Source organism: Patiria miniata, unplaced genomic scaffold, assembly GCF_015706575.1.
Source record: "Patiria miniata isolate m_02_andy unplaced genomic scaffold, ASM1570657v1 HiC_scaffold_9, whole genome shotgun sequence".
Taxonomy (NCBI): domain Eukaryota; kingdom Metazoa; phylum Echinodermata; class Asteroidea; order Valvatida; family Asterinidae; genus Patiria; species Patiria miniata.
In genome coordinates this window covers 22,421,766-22,441,041 of record NW_024037076.1, presented here as the reverse complement: position 1 = coordinate 22,441,041, position 19,276 = coordinate 22,421,766, and the positions used below count along the sequence as shown (strand labels likewise).

At 38.6% G+C, this 19,276-nt stretch overlaps 1 protein-coding gene across 1 annotated transcript in view; it reads right to left on the bottom strand.

Moving 5' to 3' along the window:
* The window catches only part of LOC119720968 (serine/threonine-protein kinase Nek8-like), a 189,496-nt gene that overhangs the window by 68,059 nt on the left and 102,161 nt on the right, over positions 1-19,276 (bottom strand). Inside the window, exons 18-20 of the mRNA XM_038190833.1 lie at positions 5,411-5,615; positions 4,880-4,996; positions 497-608 (exon numbers count right to left, since the gene is read on the bottom strand). Coding sequence (XP_038046761.1) covers positions 497-608; positions 4,880-4,996; positions 5,411-5,615 — 434 coding nt within the window. The remainder of the gene's footprint in view (positions 1-496; positions 609-4,879; positions 4,997-5,410; positions 5,616-19,276) is intronic.

Here is a 19,276-nt window from a genome sequence, read left to right as displayed (position 1 = left end):
GCTGTCTCTCATAGCAGTAATCTCCCTGATCTGATTAGCACCCCTAATCCTGTCTTCATGACCACAACAAAAGGCATTCCATTCCTTTATGACATTAGAGGTGACATTAGAGGTGCACATGTTATAACTGGAGCACAGAAACCTAAAATTACCACAATATTAGTTCAAAATATGCAACAAGAACTTTACGAGGCCAAAAAACTGTGCACATTGTTTTTCTGTGTTCTAAAATTGTGTAGTATCTACTGATGCAATACCTTCATCTACATTATCCGAATAGACTGAAGAAACAACACTTACTATGATTATATTAAGTAACAAGTGGTGCTTCCAAGGAAACCAAACAACAATAAATTTATTTGAGAACCATTCATAAGATGGAATTTGCATCGGGGTGATGTAAATCAATATTAGGTTTTGCCCTTCACCTATTTGACAACCATTATCAATGCAATGATTCTTATAAATCTTCAAACTTCAGGTGACTCATACTTACATGAAAATTGGCTGAGGTTGCAAGAGTAAATGTCTTTTATCTTGGCTACTTTGACTTTCAACACTGAGTGCACTACTTGCACTGTTGATGTTTTTCCTGTTTTGTTGGATACCTGTTTGAAACAAAGTAATACTTAATAAAGCTATGAAACTTGTAAAATGGGGCCAAATAATGAATGTACAAGTTCCTACATTTATTCTTGAATTGCCTCAGAATGAAGAAGAAATCTTCAGAGATGTCTAATTTTTCCACATGGCATACCCTCAGACCCCCCCCCCCCTAGCTAGATCTGCCCCTGTTATTTTGTGGTAATTGTTAATTGGTCTGCAAGGAAACTACAGTACGCTGTAATGTGCAATGTGCAATAATGTGCATTGTTATACCTCTGTCTTGAATACTGTATTTTCATTGGCCTAGAACGATCACGTGTTTAGTTTATAAAAAGTCATAGCACACTCCCTGTGACGTGATATCCCACAGGGAGTGTGCTATGACTTTGTGCGTACAATACGTACGCATACATACGCGTTTCACACGTAAAACGCAGCGAACTTGCAGACTATCAGCTGTTTCGAGCACGCGACATGCATGTGAGTTGCCATTAGATTGTCATGATTGTTGTGTTTACTGCTGTTTGTTTTCTTGATTTTTACATCAAAATCCAAAAAATCCAAGACATATAGGTATAACAAAACAATTGTTGACTGGTGTGATGTTGGATATGACGTTTTGAACACCCTCGATGCTATGCGCCCCTCGGGGGTTCAAAACATCATATCCCACATCACACCAGTCAACAATTGTTAAATACACGCTGTGAAATATGGAATAGCACACTATAGCTGCGTTAGTATGATCAATCCAGACCATCAAGGATTCAAGTGTGCTTTATTACAGGAATAAATGTGTGCTCTGGAGGTTTTTATCACTCTGTTTAATACCGCTTAAGAGTCTGGGTGCTGATAATTACCCGAGCCGGAGGGGAGGGTAATTATCAGCACCCAGACTCTAAGCGGTATTAAACAGAGTGATAAATACCGACCAAGCACATATTTATTCCCATTCATAAATACCTTATCCGTAAAAAAAATATCAAATAATTCGTTCAAAAAATCCCGATTTTGTTCAACAAGTTCACTTCATGCTTTTTGAAACATCCCTCTAGCAAAATAATGGAGTGTTCAGCTGGCGAGTAAGATGCAAACAACCCTTTTATGGAGATTGACGCGCGCGTAGCATGTTCTGCACAACGTCACGCAGAACGCACCTGGGGCGTTGCGTTTTGAATTTAGAACTATAAAATTCTGACTCGCTTGTAGTGTTGCGCATGCCTACGTGAGGATTGTGAACGTTCAACCAATGAAACGGTAAGAGGCACTGGATTTTTAGGAGTCCACATTTTACTGTGACACTGGAAAAGTGTTTAAGACCAGCTAGCCATGTCTTTATCATCCGTTTAAGACCGGCCACATGACAGGCTCTCGACCAATAGGAATAGCTAAACTGTCTGAGGTATTTATGAATATAAAATACCACGTCAATTACTCTATAAATTTGAAGCACTATAATTAATGACTATATGCATGATATACCTGCATTCTACTAACGCTTTAAACATAAAAATTGCCAAGAATTTCACATTTGCTTTGAAAAAAAAAATTGTGAATGTATAAAACTTCAGATGTGAAGCTGGAGGCCAATGTCAATATGGTAAATGCTTAATTGTAATTTCATGTCTTTGATACTGTAATTTCATTGATCTTGAATGGCAATGTGTCCAGTCTGTAAAAATAACCGTTTACTTCATCAACACTATATTCTATATCACTGTTCGCCTTGCATTGTGCGCCTATGTAGAGCCGGCCCATGTGCCTAGTGACTGAGGGCTGTATGACTCAATCTCTTGTCTGGCAGGACAGTTCATAGTTATCAAAAGGTTTCAACGCAGTGATCATATTTATTTCTTTCAAAGTAAGTAACAACTTTTTATCTTTTTGACTGAATGGTACGAGATAACAAAACATTTGTTGACTGTTGTGAGGTGGTATACATGTATGGTGTTGTTAACTTTTGTCTTGTCCCTTTTACGCATGCCTTCTTGTTAATGTTACTTTGCTTGTTTTGCTAGAAATTTTAATTTTGTTTTTGTTCATCCTACCAAGTTTTTTAAATTTTATTTTATTTGCGTATCGTTCTTTTATCATTACTTTTTTTGTCATCTATTTATTTTTCAATTAGTTTAATTGAATCCTATTTATTTAATCTAACTAATTGTAATGCACATACTCAGTTTCTTTTCGCGATTTCTTTGAAGATTATATATTTGAGTGGTCGGGCACAACCCGACCACTCTTTGGATCTGTTACGATTAATCTTTCTTTCTTTCTTTTTTTTTCCGGACAATACTTCTCCGCGGGTTTTCTCTTAATCGGTATATGGTATGAACTTGTAACTTTCAATATATATCGACCCTCATCCGAAGTGGTGCATATTACTCTGACGTCATGATTACGTCATCAGGTGTCAAATTACAAGTGATTTTATCTCAAAAAGTGACCAATTACTTTCACCTATAACTCTTGAACTAAACAATCAATGATGTTTGTATTTTGTAATCAGATAGACCACTAATCGCTAAACAATTTTTGTCATGTACGTGAACTCGCTTGACCTCTACTTCCGGGTCAACCGGAAGGTCAAAGTTAGGTCAATTCAAAAGGAAGACGTTAGCCTGACATCAAAACAAAGCAGCATTTCTTCCGAACGGGTCACGGTATGATCACAAAACCTTGTGCGAACTTGTACCATGTTACGAAGATGTAATACATTTTGTTACGTCATCATGACGTCATAAGGTATCAAATTACAAGCGATTTTACGGCAAATTTTGACAAAATAGCTTGCGTTATATCTTTTGAACTAAATAGAGTATCGTGTTCGTTTTTTCGTGACGTTGTAGACTATGCCGTGAGAAACATTTCGTGTTTCCGGACACAAAACCGCTTGACCTTTACTTCCGGTGTTACCGGAAGTGCAATAAAAACTTAATATAACTCAAAAGCGGAAGCATTTTACTACAGACATATATATTATGAAAGTGTTTAGTGAGGAATGCAAGATGCAAAAAACAGTGTGATGACGTCATCATCTGAAAGGGCGCCCCCTATCGGCACATAAAATAGAGTTTCCCTTCTTTAATTGTAAAACCATCCGTCCAAATTTTACCAAATCGCCCCTTGACATTCTCTGATTAACCACAGACAACTTGGCAAGGTTTCAAATTCATGACGTCATCAGACCGGAAGTTACTTTAAGGAGAATTTGAAAAAGATCATAGTTTTATTTTAATTCTATCATTTGATCCCTGTCATATCTTCGAAGTCCAAATAATGATATCCATTACAGTGTTCACCTTTGGATCTCTAATACTGTGACTTCATCAAACCGGAAGTTAGGTGTTATCAATACGTCATAAAACTGGAAGTTAGGTGTTATTAATACAAACAATTATATTTCCCATGTTTTCATACGTTATTTTAACTTTACAATGAAAAATTATCCTCTCCGAACTTAATCAGTATTCACTAACCATTTTTGACTGATGACGTCATCAAACCAGAAATAACTTTTTGTGCACATAGAATGTTTACTGAAATTTATCACACCGTTAAAGATACCTTTTTGAAACATTGATTGTACTTGAAGGGATTTAATTTCGTGATCCTTTTTTCTATATAAACATATATTCCTAACTTAACTGGGCAGTGAATAATGAAAAGGCTGTCCGCCCGACCACTCTGCGTTTGTAACTCAACAAACGCGAAACTCTAGTTTTTTATTATTATTATTTTTTTAATGCTATTTTTAATTTAATTTAAATTGATTACTTTAATTTAATTTAATTTATTGCATTTTATGTGTGAACCTTTTAGTCAGGAGAGCCCCTCGACAGAAACATTGTATCTTTTGGGAAATCCTTCCGGAACTGTTAGCTTCTTTTTGTTTTCTGTTGTCTTTTAATTTGTATGTGTTGGTTTTTACTGTTTATCCCGAGAAATAAAGTAAATGTCAAATGTAAGTGTAAATGACAAGACATTCGAATCGCCCTAACACAATAATTATTGTAAACATGCAGTGCATCAAACGCATGCGAATTGTTCTCTGTAACTACATGTACCCTCATATCACACAAGTTAATTAGCACCTTTGCCAGGGACAACACTTCCGATGTGTTCATGCTGCATGCAACTCTCTAAATATCCATGAGAGCTCTTGGTAACTTTGAAACAAATCAAATTATGATTTGATGCACACCATGAACATATTTTCAGATGAGGTAGATCATATAAAAATAAGGGGGGTTTTCTTGGTCATATATATTACCTGACTGATATGATTCTTCAGAAGAGTGTTGAGGGAGTACAGACTGCTCTTCAAATGTAAAAACGCTGTCATTGCCAACTGCTTGGCCAACGCAAGGGGGTGCACTTCTTGGAATTTCTGCAGTAAAGTTCAAAATACATCAGTGTAAGTGTCATTGTACCAAAGGAAAATACAGACAATTTTTCTTTCATTGTATGTTCTTTCTTACTGTATATGAGAAACTAACATGGAAAAAACTTATTATTCCTTGTTTCATAGATTCCACTCACAAATGCTATTTCAGGCTTGTGTTTGTCTTTTATGACAAAAACAGGGACTTTTAAGTTGGCTTACTTGTTTTAAATACTGACGTTGGGGTCAAAGTATTGTTCTTTGTTCTTTTTGTGTTGGATGAACCTCCACTTACAAAACATCTATTATCTATGTATTAATGAGCAAACAATAATATTCTATTTGGCTTTAAATGTTCTGCCTGATCCTATTCACACATACATGTACTGGAGGAAAAGCTGGGATTGACAATATACTTACGATCATTTATTGACAAAGTTTCACCATTTGACTTATCAGAGGGAAGAGCCAGGCCTGTGACTGAACAACGATCCTTGTCACAGTTCTTAAACTCTTTGTCAATTCCTTCATTTGAATGTGGTGCTGGACGACATCCTCTTCCCCACATGAAAAGGGCATTCTTGGATGTGCCAGCTACTGTGTAAGTATCACCACATGCAACTGTCTAGAGGACAAAAACAAAGAAATGGATTTAAATTACATGTATAAAAGAATTATAAAGTTGACTGGATTGCGATATAAATGTGCCAATTGAGCTTTCCAGCATGATGAAAACATGAACGTTCCTGTTTCTATTGGACGCAATTGGTGGATCTGTGCTATCGCCCAATTGCACCACACTATTAGTTCATTGTACAGCCATTGGTAGATGAAAAGTACAGGTGACAGATATACCTGTACTTTTCATCTATGTTTACATTATTAGGTGTTGGGCCTTGAGCCCAATACCTCTTGTTTTTGTAAGATTTTACTGTTTGTATTCTTCTCAGCATGTTCTCAAGAATTCGTTTCCGGAACTGTTTGGAGAAATGGAAACATATATGAACTTCATTTGTCAATACATGAATGCCCAATCCACCGCATATGGTCTTTCTTGTAATTACGTCATCATAACGTCATCATGGGTCACGTGACGTCACTCGAAAGTTTAATAAATTTAATCTTTGAAATTCCATATAAAATCAAGATGAGAGACCGGAACCTGAAATTTGCGGGAATCGACATGGTAATACATGATCTTCATTTTATCCTGTGCGCGTAAAATCACGTGACCCTTCCTTCCAGTCGAAACCGGAAAAAGATATGAACTTGCTTTTAACGATTTAAGTGTCTGCCTGGATTGACCTTTCAAAAAAAATAATGGGTGACGCCATGAAGTGTTGGAGCGCCCTCTAGCAGCAGGTTACAAAACGTCAAAAATGCATTTTCACTTGATGTCTGTGGCGAAGTTTGCGGTAATCGCTTCAAAATAAATGTTCATGATGACCATAATGCAGTCAACACCTGTTCGCTAAAAAAAAAATGATTACGTCATCAGACCGGAAGTTACAATAAAAAAACCTTTAAAGGGAATGTACATCATTGGCTTTTGCTGTAATTTTCAGAAATGAACTATTTGAGGGGTTAGTATAATAGGATTAGATCAAATATTGTTTAACTGACATGTTTGAAGTTTTGTGTTTTGAAAATGCTTGAAAAACCAAGAAAAACAAAAAATGTTTAAGTAGTCTGGTTCCCTGACTCCACTAAAGACAAAATGGATCAATTTATAGTTGTCGGAAAATTGTAAGGTAAGGGAACCAGTCTAGCTGGCCTGCATCCGTTCATGAACATGTAACCAATAGCAAACAAAATTTTGACTGAAAAGTGTAAATTTGGAGCAGTAGTTGAAAAATAGTTAGGTTTTTCCAACGGTGATCGGCCGACCACCGTTGGAAATGTATACAAAAATACAAGTTTCTTGAAAATGACTTGACAACAGGTGCCATAATTTTACAGGATGCCTTAGACTGTCATTTACCAACATCCTAATAAGGTATTTCGTAAAAACTTGGTAGTTTTATTTTTCGATGTTTGCAAATGTTGTATATTCCTTTAAACCTTAAAAAATTGCTAGAAAATATACCGTAATAGATATAATCAAGATTTGGCTGTATACAGCACAATAAATATAGCTCTTGAGGTTTCTGGTAATGACGTCATAATGACGTCATCAGGTATCATATTACAAGTAATCAAAGATTTCTAGATTTAATCTTTGAAAAGCAATGTAAAATCAACTGCTACAGATTTGATTTTGTTCTTTATGGCAATCGATACAATATTGCAAGGTCTTCAGTTTTGGTATTAAGTGCAAAATCACGTGACCCTTCCTTCCGGTCGAAACCGGAAGTGCCTTATTATTTGAAATTGGTAGAAGATGCGAACTTGCTTTCCACGATGTGAGTGTCTGCCTAGGCAGCACTGTACAAACATATTACAGGTGACATCATCAAATGTTAGAGCGCCCTCTGGCGGCAGTTTAAAAAATGCATTATCACTTGATGTAGGTGACAAAAATTGCGGTGATCGCTTCAAACCTAACATACATGATGAACTTAATGCAGAAAAGACCTGTGCGCGAAAAAAAAAATGGATGACGTCATCAGACCGGAAGTTATAAAGAAAAGACCTTTAAACCTTAAACAATTGCTAAAAAATCAACCGTGAGAGATATAATCAAGATGTGGCTATATATAGCAGAGTAAATATAGCTCTGGAGGTTTCTGGCGATGACGTCACAATGACGTCATCAAGTGTCATATTACAAGCAAATAAATGTTTCCATATTTAATCTTTGAAAATCAATATGAAATCAACTGCTAAAGATTTGATTTTGCTTTTTATGGCAATCGATAAAATATTGCAGGGTCTTCATTTTTGGTTTTAAGTGCAAAATCACGTGACCCTTCCTTCCGGTCAAAACCGGAAGTGCTTTATTAATTGAAATTAGCAGAAGATGCGAACTTGCTTTCAACGATTCGAGTGTCTGCCTAGGCAGTACTGTACAACAATTTTACAGGTGACGTAAAAGGTGACGTCTGGCGGCATGTTGAAAAGTCAAACATGGATTTAAAACATGCATATTTTGAGTTGATGTGTGTGGCAAAGTTTGCGGTAATCCATGGCCCAACACCGTGTGGTTGTTTCTACAACCGCTAGTTATTGGCTGTTTCGTTACTTTTGCCGAAACAGCCTTTGTTTTCGTTAAGATTTTTTTATTTTTTTGGCTTTTTCGCAATTTTGCAAAAAAGTCTTTGTTTTTGTTCTGATTTTTTTTTGCTTTTCCGCAAAGTGCGGAAAAGCCTTTGTTTTTGTTCTCATTTTTTTTTTTCCCTTCTTCATCATCGACTAATTTATTATAGATTTTTGAATATTTCATTTTTCCCATAGACTTTGTACACAGAAATCGAAAAAAAATTGTCGCTTTTCAAAGGGCATTCTCGACTCTTTGCCAGTTATTCATTTACACCACTCTTTGTCCAAGCAAAGACCCTAATTCAAACAACATTGTGTAATGATGACGTCATGATGACGTCATCCTGTGTTTATTTATAGGCAATTAAATTGTGACACTTTTTATATTTAAAAATGCATAAGAAATCAACCGTACGCGTCCGCAGCATTCTGTTGCCGGCAAGTGGTAGAGTAGGTTGAGGTCTTCATTTCATTCAGTGTGCGTGCAATCACGTGACTGTGGCGAAGTTTGTCGGAATCGCCTAAATATTGGTGAACATAATGACCTTGACCAACTTAAGATGTGTGCGAAGTTTTAGGCGATTGACATCATCAGACCAGAAGTTATAATAAAAAGACCCTTTTTTATTTGAAAATTCCTGAAAAATCAACCATGGCAGTTTTTATATTTGTTTTTACTTTAATTGTTGATTGAAGGGTAGGTCTAAAACATTTCAAAGTTTCGAGGCGATAAGCGAACTCGAACATACCCTGCGCACGCTTAAAACTTCACGATGACAATACCTCTGCTTCAAATCATGCACAGGACAGGACGTCCACAATGTACATGTACATGCACATTGTGTCATGATGACGTCATGATGACGTCATCCGGTGTGTATTTATAGGCAATTAAATTGTGACACTTTTCTAAAACATGCACAGAACGTCTATATGTACATACACGTACGTTACGCATATACATGTACATGTACATCGTATGTCAGTCAGCCTGCAGAGCACGTGTTGCCGAGGTCAAATCCTGTCCACAGTGACCGTTTTAGCCGATTTTCGGCTAACTTTGACAGATTTTATGATCATGCATGCGCATAGACAGGGACGTATTATAGCACTTTTGGCATTAATCTTTCTCAGATATCATTGAAAGTTGGCATAAGCATAGTCCCTATAGCCAAGATGTGTCCCGAAGAGTGACGTCATGGTGACGTCATCAAGTGAGTTATTATGGATTTATGAATAATTAATTTTTCTCATAGACCTTGTACACAGCTTTCTCCACGAGTCTTTCCCGTTCACTGATATATCTTACTGAGTAGTTCTTAACTTCGGCTGAGAACCTACTATGAGAAGGAAAAAGAAATCGTATTTTTTTTACGCCTGTCATTTGATTGAAAATATTCCCAAGAGTTAGAATAGCAAACTAGAGATCTATGTCTGTTTGCAACAGAACATAGGGCTTTTCCGCATTATGATTTTTTTTAATCAATAATACGTCTCTGACTATGCATGAACATAAAGTCTGTCAAAGTTAGCCGAAAATCGGCTAAAACAGTCACTGTGGTCAGGATTTGAACTCAGTAACACGTGCCCTGCGGGCTTACTGACATACGATGTATGTGCGTATGTATGGTGGCCCTGAAGGGACATCGCATATCGCAAACGTGTGCGCATACGTATGCGATGTCGCGAAATTTCTCGCGAATGTGTGCGCACACGTATGCAATGTCGTGAAACAATTCGCGAATATGTGCGCACACGTATGCGTTGTTGAGAAATTTATCGCGCATATGTGCGCACACGTATGCGATGTCGCAAAATTTATCCGAATATGTGCGCACACGTATGCGATGTCGTGAAACAATTCTCGAATATGTGCGCACACGTATGCGAATTTGTTTGCAATGTCGTGAATTTTGTTGCATACCTTGTCGCATACCTTTCAGTAAAATTCCTAATGAACTGGGGAGTTGTAGCAGCTAGTCTGGAATCTAGACGTACTGTTAGATATAAATAGGGTCTGACTAATAAACCTTCGCGCGCACGCTGTTCCTCGTGCAATCGTTACTACTAGTACTGTTGAGCACAAACTTGCTACTTGCGCAAGTTTGAAACTTGCGCGCGCAAATTTCAAAGTTGCGCAAGTAGCAAGTTTGCACCTCCTCAATTTTGTTTACCAAAGAGCACCAAGGAATGGGAAATTGTACCAAGGCAAATGATCGAAAGCACCAAGGCAAATAATGGAGGACACCAATGTACATGAGGACACCAAAAAAGCATAATAGTTCCCCACCTTGTCTGTACAATCCAAGCTTGAAGAAAAAAAAAAAAAAAAAAAAAAAAAAGGGGCCGCGTGGCCGCGTCAATTCCGGAACTTTGGTCTGACCAGAGACCGAATATTTTTTTTTTTGGCCTAAGAGTAAGATATATCAGTTTTGTATAGGGAAAGACTTGTGGAGAAAGCTGTGTACAAAGTCTATGAGAAAAATTAATAATTCATAAATCCATAATAAATCACTTGATGACGTCACCATGACCTCACTCTTCGGGACACATCTTGGCTATAGGGACTATGCTTATGCCAACTTTCAATGATATCTGACAAAGATTAATGCCAAAAGTGCTATAATACGTCACTGTCTATGCGCATGCATGAACATAAAATCTGACAAAGTTAGCCGAAAATCGGCTAAAACGGTCAATGTGGACAGGATTTGACCTCAGCAACACGTGCGCTGCAGGCTGACTGACATACGATGTATGTGCCTATGTACATGTACAACGTACGTGCATGTACATGTACATGTACATTGTGGACGTCCTGTCCTGTGCATGTTTTGAAGCAGAGGTATTGTCAACGTGAAGTTTTAAGCGTGTGCAGGGTATGTTCGAGTTCGCTTATCGCCTCGAAACTTTGAAATGTTTTAGACCTACCCTTAAATCTACAATTAAAGTAAAAACTAATATAAAAACTGCCATGGTTGATTTTTCAGGAATTTTCTAAGGAAAAACGGTCTTTTCATTATAACTTCCGGTCTGATGACGTCATTCGCCTAAAACTTCGCACACGTCTTAAGGTGGTCAAGGTAATTATATACACCAATATTTAGGCGATTCCGACAAACTTCGCCACAGACATCTATTCAAAATACATTTTTGCTAAATTTCAACCTGTCGCTAGAGGGCGCTCGAAGATTGCATGACGTCATCGGTAGATGATTTGAAGAATACTATCAGCCAAGAGACTAACACCGTTAAAAGCAAGTTCATATCTATTACCACTTTTAAATAATAAGCCACTTCCGGTTTGGGCCTTTTTCGACCGGAAGCAAGGGTCACGTGATTGCACGCACACTAAATGAAATGAAGACCTCAACCTACTCTACCACTTGCCGGCAACAGAATGCTGCGGACGCGTACGGTTGATTTCTTATGCATTTTTAAATATTAAAAGTGTCACAATTTAATTGCCTATAAATAAACACAGGATGACGTCATCATGACGTCATCATTCCACAATGTTGTTTGAATTAGGGTCTTTGCTTGGACAAAGAGTGGTGTAAATGAATAACTGGCAAAGAGTCGAAAATGCCCTTTGAAAAGCGACAATTTTTTTTAAATTTCTGTGTACAAAGTCTATGGGAAAAATTAATTATTCAAAAATCCATAATAAATCACTTGATGACGTCACCATGACGTCACTCTTCGGGGCACATCTATGCTATAAGGACTAAGCCTATGCTGACTTTGAACGATGTATGACAAAGATGAATGGCAAAAGTGAGGGGCAGAAGAAACGTGTACAATGTCTATGGGATTTGCCGGGGAATAAAAAGAAGAAGAAGCAAGAAAAAAAATGAGAACAAAAAGAAAGGCTTTTCCGCAACTATGCGGAAAAGCCAATAATATTTTATAAAAATGTTTCAGTTTAAAGGAAAATCACGCATTTAAAGGTGCAGTTTTTCTGCTGTGGGATTTTTAACCTATTGGCTTTGTACACGTTTTCAAGCCACCATTTTCATAACTTGGCGATCTGGAATCGTCATCAAAGTTACAGCCAAGGAAGACCCTCATACAAAAATTATGCCAAGACTATGACGTCAATATGACGTCATCACCTATTTTTTTTATTGATTTTTGAAAATTTACGTACATATTGTGAAGTCTTATATCTACAGAAATGTAAGTCCGATTGGGTTGAAACTTGGTATGTGGCTATACCAGGATGTGTTATAGATTAAAATGAGGTGACGTCATGATGACGTCATCCTGAGATTTTATATGAATATTTATTTTTTTGGATCTCCCGAACGCAACATGCAAAATGCAAAATTCTTTTTTGCATTTGGTCTGTTATGTAATAGCTATTCGCACAAAACTTGAAAAATGTGTGACGTCATCATGACGTCATCAAAATGTGATTTTTCAAAACTCATATAAGGAAAGGTCCAATTGTCATAAAACTTGGTGGGTAGGTAGTTAATCATACTTGTATTCAAAGTTCGAAATGACGTCACGATGACATCATCAAAAATTTAAAAATAATTGTCGATTTTCAAAGTGCGTTTTTGACTCTTTGCCAGTAATTTATTTAGATCACTCTTTGTCCAAGCAAAGACCTTGTACACAAGCACATACATCGTATTGCCGAGGTCAAATCCTGTCCACAGTGACCGTTTTAGCCAATTTTTCGGCTAACTTTGACAGATTTTATGTTCATGCATATTCAGGGCATATTATTGATTAAAAAAAAATCATAATGCAGAAAAGCCCTATGTTCTGTTGCAAACAGACATAGACCTCTAGTTTTTCTTTCTTCTATAGGTGGTCGAGACCTGAACATGAATTTTGCGGGAATTGATAGAATTATCGAGGGTCTTCATTTTTTAAATATGTGCAAATAAATCACGTGACCCTTTCTCCTGGTTGAAACCGGAAGTGCTTTGTAATTTAAAATTGGTGAAAGACGCGAACTTGCTTTCAACGATGTTTGCTCTGGCTAAGTTGTTCTTTACCATAATATTATAGTAATAGATGAAACTTTATGTGACGTCATCATGACGTCATCACGTGACATGTGACGTCATAATTCAAAGCCCTATGCGAATGGAATCACATATTATATGCCACCATTTATTATAAACAGAACTACACATCCTTCGTTGATAGAACACATGTCACATGTCACAAAAAGCTACTGAAACAGCCCTATGTTTGTCCACAAACATATGTCTAGTTTTTTTTTTTTCTTCTTTTCAGTCATTTTGCCCATAGCATTTGTACACGTTTTTTCTTGTGCACTTTGGGCACTAAAATCAATTGGATTGACTTTATACTTGGCACACACTTAGACCAGCATCTGAAGTTGTGTGCCGAACATTGACATCATCGTGACGTCTTCATGAGTCACGTGACATCACATTATATGCGATTTTTCTATTGTGACCGTTTTCTAGCAGAATTCAGCTAGATCTGACAGATTGGGCTATATCTCCAGAACTACAAGTCCGATTGGATTGAAAGTTGGCACGTACCTAAACCGGAATGTGTTATAGATGAAAATTTAAGTGACGTCACGATGACGTCATCACGTGACATGTCACGTCACAATATAGGTGCATATTTTGAAGGTCTATATCTCCATGACTACAGGTCCGATTGAGTTGAAACTTGGTATGTACCTCAACCGGGATGTGTTGTAGATGAAAATTTAAGTGACGTTACGATGACGTTATCACGTGACATGTGACGTCATATTAAAAATTGCATATTTTGAAGGTCAATATCTACAGAACTACAGGTCTGATTGGTTTGAAACTTGGTATGCACCTAAACTGGGATGTGTTTTAGATGAAAATTTAAGTGACGTCATGATTTAGTCATCACGTGACATGTGACGTCATATCAAATGTGCATATTTTGAAGGCCAATATCTACAGAACTACAGGTCTGATTGGGTTGAAATTTGGTATGTACTTAAACCGGAATGTGTTATAGATGAAAATTGAAGTGACGTCATGATGACATCATCACGTGACATGTGACGTCATACTAAACGTGCATATTTCGAAGGCCAATATCTACAGAACCACCGGTCCGATTGGATTGAAAGTTGGTATGTACCTAGACCGGGATGTGTTATAGATGAAAATTGAAGTGACGTCATGATGACATCATCACGTGACATGTGACGTCATACTAAACGTGCATATTTCGAAGGCCAATATCTACAGAACCACCGGTCCGATTGGATTGAAAGTTGGTATGTACCTAGACCGGGATGTGTTATAGATGAAAATTGAAGTGACGTCATGATGACGTCATCATGGGTTACGTGACGTCTCGTTAAAGATTATTAGATTTAATATTTAAAAATCAATATAAAATCAACAGTGAAAGACCTGAACATGATTTTTGTGGGAATTGATAGAATTATCAAGGGTCTTCATTTTTTAAATATGTGCAAAATCACGTGACCCTTTCTTCTGGTTGAAACCGGAAGTGCCTTGTAATTTAAAATTGGTGAAAGATGTGAACTTGCTTTCAACGATGTATACTCTGTCTAAGTTCTTCTTTACCATAATATTATAGTTATAGATGAAACTTTATGTGACTTCATCATGACGTCATCACGTGACATGTGACGTCATAATTCAAAGCCCCATGAGAATGGAATCACATATTATATGCCACCATTTATTATAAACAGAACGTAGTGCTCAATTGAATAGTTTCTTGCTTGATGGAACATATACTTGAAACTTTACATGTTACGTGTCACAAAAAAATACCGAAACAGCCCTGTGTTTGTCCACAAACATAAGTCTAGTTATTATTATTATTATACAAATCTTTCTTTATGCAATCTAATGTACGTCCTAGAGAGCCGGATCCAGACTATGGACCTGAGGCGCTAGATGTAATTTAATGGACAGTATTCTACGTAGGATGTGGGCTGTTCCGAGGAGTGCAATCTTCTGGACTAGGTTGATGTTAATGTTGCCTAGGATACGGTCGATAAATTTATCCAGACCCTTCTTCACTAGTCCTAGAGCTCTGACGACCACCGGTATTGTTTCTGTTTTCATCCCCCACATCCTGTTAATCTCGATCTCAAGGTCTTTATACTTGGAGAGTTTTTCAGTTACTTTTACGGCGGTGTTTCGTTCAGACGGTATTGAGACGTCTGTTCTTTCTTATCCTTGATGATGATGTCAGGTCTGTTGGCTTTCACCTCCCTGTCGGTGTGAATTGGCATGTCCCAGAGGATGGTGACGTCATCATTTTCAGTGACTGTTGTCGACTGGTGTTTGTACCACTCCCCTGTCGTCTTAATATTGTAATTGCTGCATATCTTCCAGTGAAGGTATGCCGCTGCCTTATTACGTCCATGTATGTACTCTGTCTTCGACACTTCCGGAAAACCAGAAACAATGTGATCAGCTGTTTCTTCGTATTTACCACATATCCTGCATTGTGGGTCCAGTCCATCCTTGATGATGTGATGGTGAAATGATCTTGTGGCAAGACTCTGATCTTGGGCAGCAATGATTAGGCCCTTTGTCTCTGCTTTCAGTCCAGTATTTCTGAGCCACTGGAATGTCCTCTGTTAGTCTACATCTGCATCTCTCGTCCTTTTGGGATACTTTCTGTGCATCACCTTGTCTTCCCAGGTTTTCAGAAGTTGTTCTTGACCCTTGGTTTTTGCTTTCTGCTTAACTCGTCTGGCGTACAGCGTAGATACTTCATTGTCTGATTGGTGATTTTAGGATAGTCAAGCTCTTTGTTGAATTTTGTCGCATCTTTTTTGATGGAGTAGAACTTTTTCTTTCTATCATGTTGTGTCACTATTTGGAGGAGTGACCTTTTAGTTTTTGTCAGCTATGCATCTAGCCCGACGGTGGTAGTCTTGAAGGTCAGCTCAAGTTGCATCAGGCCTCGTCCTCCAGAGGATCTTGGGAGGTACATCCTGTCAACATCTGCTTTCGGGTGGTGCATCTTCTCTATGGTCAGCATTTTCCTTGTCTTGATATCCATTCTCTTGATGTCAGACAGTTTCCAGTTGATAATATTGAAACTGTATGTCACTACAGGTATCGCTAGGGTGTTGATAGCGTCAAATCGGTTGGCCGCATTGAGCTCACTCTTCAGTATCATACGCACTCTTCTGTAGTATTCTTTTCGGATCTTTTCCTTCATTGCTAAATGCTGTATGCCGTCGCCCTCATTTATTCTAAGGTACTTGTATGTGCCTTCTTGCTCCAGCTCCTTGATTTTAGTGACAATGTCAAGGTCTAAGTCTGTTGTTTTGGTCAGTTTTCCTCTCTGGAAGGTGGCCTTTGCACACTTATTGAGTCCTAACTCCATCTTGATGTCGTCGCTAAAGGCCTTCACAATGGTGAGTAGACCCTTTTGCTGGTTGTCATCCTTGGCAAATGCCTTGAGGTCGTCCATATAGAAGAGGTGGTTAAGTTTCCCATACTCTGATTTGTATCTGTAGCTACTGCTATTCAGCAGATTGCTAAGTGGAGCTAGCGCTAGACAGAAAAGTAGTGGTGATAGTGAATCTCCTTCAAAAATTCCGCACCTGATGTTGATCAGTCTGGATGTTAACGTTCCTTCTGCATGGTGGAGATTCAGGGTGGTTTTCCAGGTCATCATGCTCTCTGTCATGAATTTTACAGTTGTTGGGCATATTTTGTAGATTTCAAGGCTCTTCTCTATCCAGGAATGTGGTACGCTGTCAAATGCCTTCTTGTAGTCAATCCAAGCTGTTGATAAGTTGTTTTTCTTAGATTTGGCTTCTTCCATTATGGCTTTGTTAATAAGTAGCTGGTCTTTGCAGCCGTAGCTTCCTTTTCTACATCCTTTCTGTTCTGCTGGTAGCAGGTTGTTGTTCGTCAAGGAAGCTGTAGGTCCTCTCAGTTATGATGGAGGTAAGGATCTTATACATTGTGGGTAGGCAAGTGATTGGTCTATAGTTCTTGGGGTTCTTCAGAACTTCTCAACTTCTTCTATGGTGGGTGGCTCGATGACATCTATCTTCTTATTACCAAGCTTTCGGTAAAGTTTCTTTGCATCTTCTTTAAAGATCTTGTTTTGCCAAAAGAACTTGCTCCTTTTGTCAAATCTCCCGAGTCTCTGTGCCTTTGCTTGAATCTGTTGCTTCAGTTTTTCCTTGGCAGTTGGTATATCTTCCATACGTTTGACGTTAAGCTTTCGTTCCAATTGTTTTCTCTTTTTCTCTTTGATGTTGGAGTTCTTTTCAACTTGGCACAGGAGTGATAGTTGTCCCCGTAACCTCCTAATCTCCTTCTCTATTTTCTCCTTCCAAACCAGCTTTCTTCTTTTTTGCTTCCGTTGTTGTCTTGGTTTTTCTCCCACTGTTTCTGCAATGGATGAGGCGGCCGCGTGTATGAGCTGGTTGATTTCTGTAAGGTCCATAGGGCTTGTCATTTCAACTTTGATGCTTTGGACTGCTACATTGGCAAGTCTGATGGCTTCTGTAGATTGATGGTTTTTCTTGATTTTGGGGATTTGCGTACGTTGTTCGACAGGAATTTCTTTCAGTGTTTCCATTTTCTGTCGGATGTTGGTGATCATTTCTGTTACTCTCTCATTGTCTCCTTCTGGGTTAACCTCTGTTAGGCGTTGTGCCTCTGGGGGAACAGCAGTGGTAACTCCTGCTTGTTCTACTTCCACATCAGCGGTAGGTCTTCTTCTTAGCATGTCCACAAACATCAAATGTACTTCAGCCATTGTTGGACGCATTTTGGGGCTATATCATTGTAGACTGCAAGGTCGTCTGCTGTGCACACTTGCTCCAAAACAGGACATTGGAAGAGATGCTGCATGGTCTGGGGTGCAGTTCTACAATCGCAGATTACATCTCTGGCAATATCCAGATATCCCCATTTCTGTAGGCTCACTTTTGAACGGCTTACTCCAGTCCTGAGGCGGTTGAGGCACTTCCACTCAGTCCACTTGGTGTCAGCTCCAGGTGAGAGCTCTTCCTGAGGCTTCAGTGCCAAGGATGTTGTTGCTGGGGTGTTTGGTATTCTTTCCTCCCACAAGGCAACTCTTGTGCTAGCTGGAGATGTTGCAAGAGGATCGACGCTTCTCAGGAAGCTCTTCATCTTCCTGGAGTCTTGTTGAAGGCAGGATGACGTACATCTTCAATTTGGCGACTACGCTCATTCATGCTTGCTACATGACGTCTGATATCAAGGGGAGCTATGCCTGCCAGTATGTGTAGGCTGTCTGTAGGTGTTGCTCGGTAGGTAATGTCTTGTCTGGATTGTCAGTAATATGCTCCGCTTTGCTGGTGTGGATGGTGTTCATCGTTATTTTTCTCGGATGTTTTTCGAGTTCCAGTTCTGTTAGGCCCCCCCAAAAAAGTCTCCGGTTTCTGGTATGCGCGCGCGTCGCCGTAGCCATGCGCGTCGGCAAAATGAAAAAGGTTTTTTTTTTCAATACAAGATGATGTCTCAAAAACGCCAAACTCACTGGTTTGACTGGAATCCTGCTGCTGCACAATTTTAACATGTTTTTAGATGGGGTTATGATCGAGAATAAGCTTTATGTGGCCTCTCTGGACTCCCATATATTTGCACTAAGTTTAGTCGGGCACCATTTGCAGTCATCAGCCGACATTTGAAGCCCCCCCCCAAAAAAAAACAGGTAAAAAAAAAAAAAAAGCCGCGTCGCCGCACCACTTTTGGGGCAAGCTCCATACCAGAAACCGGAGACTTTTTTTTTTGGCCTTAGGCGTTGTTTGGATACAATGTCACGCCTGATGTTGGAGAGTTTATTAGCATCCAGATTCAGTCTGTGTGTTGTTTTTTTTCTCGCCATATGTTGTAGGCGGCTTTGGTTGTTGATGTCTCAGTCGGTATTAGTGAAGCGGTGTAGAATGCTTCCATAACATCTTTATACTCTTCCCTAGACCATTTTTGTCGTGTTCTTTTTTTCGGGTTTCGAGTTGTTGCACATAGGGGGCCACTATGAGGAGTGTCCTCGGCGTCGTGTTCCTCTAGGGCTTGGTGGGTAGAGTTTGTTCCAGCAGCACATTTTTCGATCCCAATCTGGTTC